This window comes from Corylus avellana, chromosome 4, assembly GCF_965113065.1.
Source record: "Corylus avellana chromosome 4, dhCorAvel1.hap1.2, whole genome shotgun sequence".
Classification (NCBI taxonomy): Eukaryota; Viridiplantae; Streptophyta; class Magnoliopsida; order Fagales; family Betulaceae; genus Corylus; species Corylus avellana.
The window spans coordinates 3,959,131-3,966,568 of record NC_142493.1 but is presented as its reverse complement, the minus strand read 5'-3'; the positions used below and the strand labels follow the sequence as shown (position 1 = coordinate 3,966,568).

Genomic DNA, 7,438 nt, shown 5'->3' with positions numbered 1-7,438 from the left:
AGGTCCTAATAACTTGAAAAAGTTGATGTTGAAACTATGACGATGATCAATTGTGTGCACATGGTGGATATGGGTCTTCATAGCAGAAGCCAGAAAGAACAGCAAAGAAATATTATTGGACTTCAGAAATTAGGTACTTATTTAACTTGAGTTTTTGCTTACATCTCTCAAGTGGAACTGCTTTCAGTATCAATGTCTTTGATTATGCTCTGCATCTTTTTTCTGCTCAATTTCTATGTGTCCTCGGTACTTTAGTTTTGTAAATCGTCATCAAGTATTTTTGATTCATTAGTCTGATTCTAAGGTTTCCCGTGTTTTTAATTGATCAATTATTGACCAAACAAAACAAATTTTTTAAAAAAGGTAGGTGAATGAACGAAATCTGATATCATGAGGAGTTGCTCAATTGTACTTAAAAATATAATTAGATATACTAGTAACGAATCTACATGATATTTCAAGCCACGGGAAAACTTCATATTGTATGCAGATGCTGAAGGCATGAAACACAACACAACAGGCACATTTTATATGAACTAAACCTTGTAAATCAAACCCACAACAGTACATCTGAAAGTCCACAAGTTTTATGACAGAAGTTCATAAGACAGACCTTATTTTACAAGCAAGACACCATTACAAACTATAGGGGAAGGGTGGGTGCTACATGAGAAGTTGTTGAAGTGGGTTATGATTCAGCAGCAATTTCCACAGCAGTGACTTTCTCAGATATTATATTCTTTTCTCGGTCGCTCTCAAGTTGGCTGTAGTTCCCTTTCTCCTTGAAGAGTTGGATGTGGTGGTGCTTGCAGTAGAGCTTTCCTTCATGGGCAATGTAGTTGGATGGGCTTATGGTGCAACCTCCATGGGTGCATTTGAAGCAGCTCCTATGGTATGGAGTCCCATTAACCGTCACCTTTAAGGAAGTAAACATCATTAATATGCCATCTATTTTCAATTACATTTTTACACTAACAAAGAGACCATCTTGGTTTTGGCCGAAGCAAAATGATCGTCCTGAAACCTTGAAAACCATTAAGAGTTGCAGAATTGCGCATTAGCATCAACAGTTTGGTCACAAAGGGTGCTATTTCTTTGAATAATGCTTGATGTATTTTAGATGTAAAACATATATGCTGATCATGCTTAAAGGTATTCTATGGTTGTTACCTTCTCAATTGGATAAACTGTCTTATTGCACCCCACACATTTCTCTCTGGTGCCCCCGAACAAATTCGAGACTGCCTTCGCGTTCTGTTAATTGTCAGGTCAAGTTAGCATGCAAGTAGTCTAGAAATTATTGTCTCCTTTTTTTCTTTTTTGCCTTCTAGAAATTGGTAAACTTGATAAACTTGCTTTCAGTAAGGTGAGCATAATGCTTATTTTCTAGGGTTGAGCAAGGTGAGAATGTGGTTTAGGAAGAGAGTACCTCCTCAACAGGTTTTTCAGGTTTCAAGATTTTGGGTGTTCCTGAAAGAATATATAGAAGAAAGAAGAACAAATTAAGTATCATAATAAGGTAGTGCAGACAAGTGGAATGTCTTTGAATCCAGAAGAAAAATTATACCTTCAAAGCTCTTGTCCAGGCTGCCAGTTCGCTTGAAGAGTTGATCATAATGAGGCCTGCAGTAAAGGACCCCCTCGAAAGAACAGTAGTTGCTGAGCTGCAAATGGAGAAAACAGCATAATGAATTATTCTTCAGATCAATGAGTTGGCGTTGAGAATTTATCAGCTCTTGGTTAATGAATTTAAAATCCTTTTCACATATTCAGGCAAGCTAGATATATAGAGCTATTGATGCCCTTTTCCTTCTGGGACATTATTGATCTTCTATTATACTTGGTTTGAATTGTTTTCAATACGATTGAGTCGGGTTAAGGCTAACTTATAGTCTATCAACGACTCCACTGTAGTCGTGTGTTTTTTTCATATATTTCTCTTATCTTTTCCACTCCTTGCCAAATCCATTTCCCACAGCTTGTATGCATTTTCTTATTGATTCTTCCCATCCTTGTTTAGTCACCAGACTGGTGATCGCAGAAGCATTTCCCGAGGCATCAAGGGTTCCAAGTAGATGCATAAAAAATGGGGAAAAATGTACATGATCCATGCAAGAAGATGATGATAATGAACTCTTTCCTTCCTTTTTCTTGTTGGCCAAACAAAACAAAAATATGTATACGGCTAGTGTTACCTTGAGGGTGCCCCTGCAGTGGTGGCATCGGAAGCAGGCCTTATGGTAGACCCGGTTATCGGCAGCCAACTTGTCAACCAGGTAGACAGTCTTGTCACAGGCGGTGCACTTCTGTGTGGTTCCGGCGAAGGTGGCGGCCATTGCCTCGATCCACTCCTTGGGAAGGATCAGCAAGAGCAGGAGAGAGCAGCCTTATTTTGCACCTTTTTTCTTCCTCTCCCTCCCTCTCTCTTTCAATTGCTAGAGATGAAAAACCAGAGGAGGAGATGAAAAGCAGTGTGAGAGAATTGTGGGTTGCAGTGAATTGCGGGCGACATGAAACCAAATTTATAGATTAATTGATGTGAGTGGCCATTTAGCAATCATTTTGTCCCGGATTTAAAGCTACCTCATATGCCAAACATCTTATGTTAACAACGTAGGCTGTCAGGCCCCTCCCCCACTTTTTTTTTTTTTTTTTTTTCTTAGTACAGTTATATATTTTAATTATGTTATGTAAATTATTCGCATTGGATCCATTTTCCAAAACTAATGTCCTAAAGTAGTTTTTTTTTTTTTTTTTTTTTTTTTTTTTTTTTAAGTATGCACTAAAGTAGTTAATACATGTAACTTTTGCTATTCGCCAGTAAGTTTTGGCTTGGGTCTACTTCCGGTCGGAATTGAACTCATTAAAATTAGAACACACGTCTTCTATGTTTTGTTGTGGGACACATATACCAATGCTAATAGGTTTAGTTCCAATGGGAACTAGACCCAAACTCAAGAGTAATGTTATAAACCATATTTATATCTTACCATTATGTAACTTTGTCGACGTAGCAGTGTCATTTAGTCATTAGATTTTTTTATTTTATTTTTTAAACACGGATTGATTCAAGGGTTATTGACACTGCCATGTCAGAGGGGTGGGATGGTACTACTTGTGTCAAAATAATCTAATTAATTTTGTGCACCGAGTTAGGTTTCATCACAGGAGAAAACAAATATTAAGAAAGAAAAACTTACAAAATGAGTATGATACCATGTCAATTCATAAGATTTGAACTTGTAGGTGGTGATTATTAATTTAATGATGACTTTTAATTATCATCATGGCAAAACACCTTTAATTATGGTGAAGTTTTATAAAATAGAAAGATTAGGAAGCTCCCCTATCTAATCAAATGTGTAAAAAGAAGATTAGGGAGCTAACTCATCATGAACTTTTGTGGATTTTGTGGGTAGATAATCGAGAATTGATTTTCTTTTGCAAAAGATGGTGGGTCTAAGGCTTTTGATTGTTTAATTTCATCATGGCTTGCCCATCTGGATTCCTATTTGGCTTCCATCTTTCTTACTAGTTACTACTACATTAGTTGGAGTGTATATCTTCTTTTATCTTCTCTCTCTTTTTCTCTTATTTCTTAACAACACGGTTTACCTTTTTTTTTTTTTTTTTTTTTTTAAAAAAAAAAAAGTAAAAGAAAAGTCCGAAACTTTTATCTTTTGGTCATCATTTGTCTTTTTCTTTTGGTTTGGAATGGTTTAAGATTTTTGGAAATCAGAATTGGCTGCAATTTGTTGACCAAATTGTAGCTAATTCAGGCAACCCTGAGAGAGAGGTCTGGTACGAGACTTAGTTGTTCCGGACAATCCAAAGTATGGCCCGAGACAACTCCAAGTAGGTGGATCGCACACCCGCCCTCTCTATCGAAACTGTCTGAATCGTCTGCAATTTTGTTCGCCAATCTTCATCGACATCTAGGGCATCATTGAGTGCATAAATGTAATCACTAGCAAGCTTGACCAAGGCTTTTCTTTCATTGGGTATGTTATTGTTAAGGCTCAGTAAGATATTGACCCTCTTTGAAATTGGGGCAAAATAGGCCAATTACCTACTCGAAGTTAAAATGAAATCCCATTTAACATGGACAACAATTAGCCCAAGACACCAAGTGCCACTATTCTTTTTATTAAACTGTAATTTTATTTTTTTAAAAAGGGTGTTTTTATGGGTAAGACAAGAAAATAAAATCCTCAATGGGAAAGCTTTTTGAGAAGGAAATGATCCATTTTGCAAGACTTTGAGCGCATGTACATAAGCTGGGATCTTTCTTGTAGGCTGAACCAGTGGACCTTATTGTAATTTCCAGGAGTGTCTTAACATTTTTTTTCCCAATACATATAATAAAACGGTTAATCTTTCTTTTTCTTGGCTACATATTAAGCAAAACCAAAGTGCCTCTCCTCTAGAATATGAGATAGCAAACCTCCAAATTTGGGTTCGTTGGGCAAAACTTTTTAGAGTGTGTTTTTTGCCTTTTGGTTGTAATATGACATAAAGATAAAAGTAGTTTTGAGTATTTTGTATTTTAATTTGTTTATTAATATTTTTATTTTTTTTTGCTAAAAAGCAAAATTCTATCCTAGAAGGCGTGTCAAACGAGCTCACATATTTACTAATAGGTGGACAAGTATTATGAATATTTAGAATGTGATTAGTCTATTTAAGCTAATTATCAAGAGGGCATTTGGTCTAGTGGTATGATTCTCGCTTTGGGTGCGAGAGGTCCCGAGTTCGATTCTCGGAATGCCCCATTGATCATTGTTTTTATGTTCACCAGTTTTCAGTTCTTTTTTTTTTTTTTTTTTTAATTGAAATAAACTAAGCAGAAAAGACCTTAAGAAGTTAAGAACTGCAAAGGGTTTATATCCAAGTACATTTTATTGCTGACAAGAATCTTGGAAAGCCCCATTGATCATTAATTGTTTATGGAGTTTACTAGTTTTCAGTTCATTTTTTTTTTTAATATTTTATTAAAATAAACTAAGCCAAAAAAAAAGGACCCTACCCAAGTTAAGAACTGCAAAGGGTTTCAATATATTACATTTTATTGCTGACAAGAAACTTCATCTGTGAATAAAGTAATGCATTAGATTTTAACAAATGCTGATATCATGGAAGGGGAGACAGGGAAGAAACCCAAAATCTATCATCCTTTATTAGCTTTGGTGTTCATTTACCACCAAAGATTGCTATCCCACATGCAAAAGACATTTGGTGGTGGTTGGCATTTCACCTAATTGTCTTCTTACATCAATCTTTTAACACAAATTAACTACTTACCTGTAAACAGGCTTCATCAGAAAGGTAACCAACAAGAAGCCAAAGCCTTGAAATTGTATCGAGTTGTGGACAAAATAGCAATGCTAGAAACTACATTTTTATCCAGTAATTATCCCACAATGATGACGTGGTAGTCTCAATCAACCATTGGATCAATCATTATTAAAAAACTTTCAAAAGTTGATTGAAAATTTAAAGGTATTTGGAAAGGGCATCTCAGAAGTTTAGATTTCAGAGAACGAGAAAATCATAGAGTAACATTCCTGGTGACTGCAGGCTGCAGCAACTGATACCAAAGCAAACATGGTAAGTTTTGTTTAGTGACATAAGCTTCTTTTAGATACTTATTTTCCTGCAACTTCTAGGCAAACAAACCGAGCATGAAGAAAGAGCAGAGGCACTAACTAGAGTAACCTTAAAATTGGGTCATCTGAAGCCTGAAATCATATACATTGCTTTTTTCTTAGGTCTTCTTTGGAACCATACCCAAATTTATATTTTTTTTGTACTCAAAACTGGTTTTGAGTATATATATATATATATATATGGGGATAGCTAATGGAAAAGGGTAGGTGAACCCCTCGCTTGCTCAGGTACTTGTTCAAGCTGCCCGAATACTTGCTTGAGCAGGTGAAGGGGCCACCTACCCTCTCACATTAGTTGTCCGAGCACTTGCTTTGCAACATTTTTTTTTTAGTTTTTTATTTTATAAGTACATTCCATTATATTAAAAAGAAGATGGTTAAAATGGAACCAAAATCTAAGAGGGGTGGGCTCTCCAATAACAAACCCAAGCGTAAGAAACATTGCCAAAACGGTAAACAAAAAATAGGAAATGAGTCCATAAATGATCACAAAAGAACCATAAAGGCATAAATGACTCAATCCTCTATATCTTAGACAAAAGCTAAGAAAATGGCCGCATAAAGCGGTAAAGCACCAAAATAGAGGACGAAGAGGGGCATGATCCTTGCTAGACCCTTCAACCCTACTTGAATGGGTAGGAGCATAACCTTCACGAGATCCTTTAACCCTACTTGAATGGGCATTGGCATGACCTTTGTGAGCTCGCATGATCCTTATGAGACCCTTCAATCCTACTTGAACCCCTAACAAGGAGACACGGGTAGAAGCATGACCCTCAAAAGACCCTTTAACCCTATTCTAATCTTTGCAAGATAACAACGACAATCACCATAAGGTGATTGAGGAGGGACACTACTGAAATTAGGGCAAAATTTGTCATCAAGTTATTACAAACTTCAGATTCAAAAGTCTCCACTAACAAATAAAACCACATGATACAGGGAGACAAAAACCCACAAACAGAGATGGAGGTATGGTGCAACATTTTTTTATGATACATATAATAAAACGGTTAATCTTTCTTTTTCTTGGCTACATATTAAGCAAAACCAAAGTGCCTCTCCTCTTGAATATGAGATAACAAACCTCCAAATTTGGGTTCGTTTGGCAAAACTTTTTAGAGTGTGCTTTTGGCTTTTTGGTTGTAGTGTGACATAAAGATGAAAGTAGTTTTGAGTGTTTTGTAAGTATTTTGTGTTTTAAGTTATTTATTTAATGTTTTTTTTTTTTGTTTTTTTTTTGGCTAAAAAGCAAAAAACTATCCTAAATGGCAATATCAAATGAGCCTGCATATTTACTAATAGGTGGAGTGTGGACAAGTAATATGAATATTTAGAATCTGAATATTTTATTTAAACTAATTATCAAAAGGGCATTTGGTCTAGTGGTATGATTCTCGCTTTGGGTGCGAGAGGTCCCGAGTTCGATTCTCGGAATGCCCCATTAATCATTGTTTATGTTCACTAGTTTTCAGTTCAATATATATTTTTTTAATAAATATGTATATATACTTTAGTAAAATAAACTAAGCATAAAAGACCTTACCTAAGTTAAGAACTGCAGAGGGTTTCAATATATCCAAATACATTTTATTGCTGACAAGAATCTTCATCAGTGAATAAAGTAATGCATTAGATTTCCACAAATCAGCATCTGTTGATTTGGATATATTGAAGTATTTGGAGTTTTTTTTTTTAATTTTTTTTAAGGATATAAATATGATATTGTCTTAACAGAAACAAATTTAAGCAACACATTTAACCAAAAAAAA

The 7,438-nt window shown here is 35.4% G+C and overlaps 1 protein-coding gene and 2 non-coding genes across 3 annotated transcripts; 2 read left to right on the top strand and 1 right to left on the bottom strand.

Moving 5' to 3' along the window:
• Window positions 1-502: 502 nt before the first annotated feature.
• On the bottom strand, window positions 503-2,727 carry LOC132177345 (LIM domain-containing protein WLIM1). Its single transcript, XM_059589615.2, has 5 exons — window positions 2,196-2,727; window positions 1,568-1,664; window positions 1,430-1,470; window positions 1,171-1,254; window positions 503-916 (listed from the first exon to the last, which is right to left on the bottom strand). Exons 1-5 carry the CDS (start codon window positions 2,334-2,336, stop codon window positions 689-691), a joined length of 591 nt encoding a protein of 196 aa, XP_059445598.1. The 5' UTR covers window positions 2,337-2,727; the 3' UTR covers window positions 503-688.
• A 1,972-nt stretch (window positions 2,728-4,699) lies between these two features.
• On the top strand, window positions 4,700-4,771 carry TRNAP-UGG (transfer RNA proline (anticodon UGG)). Its single transcript has one exon. It is a non-coding gene; the product is annotated as a tRNA-Pro (tRNA).
• Window positions 4,772-7,037: 2,266 nt separating this feature from the next.
• Window positions 7,038-7,109, top strand: TRNAP-UGG (transfer RNA proline (anticodon UGG)). The gene has a single exon. It is a non-coding gene; the product is annotated as a tRNA-Pro (tRNA).
• The last annotated feature ends 329 nt before the right edge of the window (window positions 7,110-7,438 follow it).

Excerpts from the sequence above, each read along its gene's own strand:
- LOC132177345 (XM_059589615.2), bottom strand. The coding sequence starts at position 2,336 with ATGGCCGCCACCTTCGCCGGAACCACACAGAAGTGCACCGCCTGTGAC. Across the intron at positions 1,665-2,195 it reads ACTGCAGGGGCACCCTCAAG|CTCAGCAACTACTGTTCTTT; the intron begins GTAACACTAGCC and ends CTCCATTTGCAG. Across the intron at positions 1,255-1,429 it reads CTGAAAAACCTGTTGAGGAG|AACGCGAAGGCAGTCTCGAA; the intron begins GTACTCTCTTCC and ends GACAATTAACAG.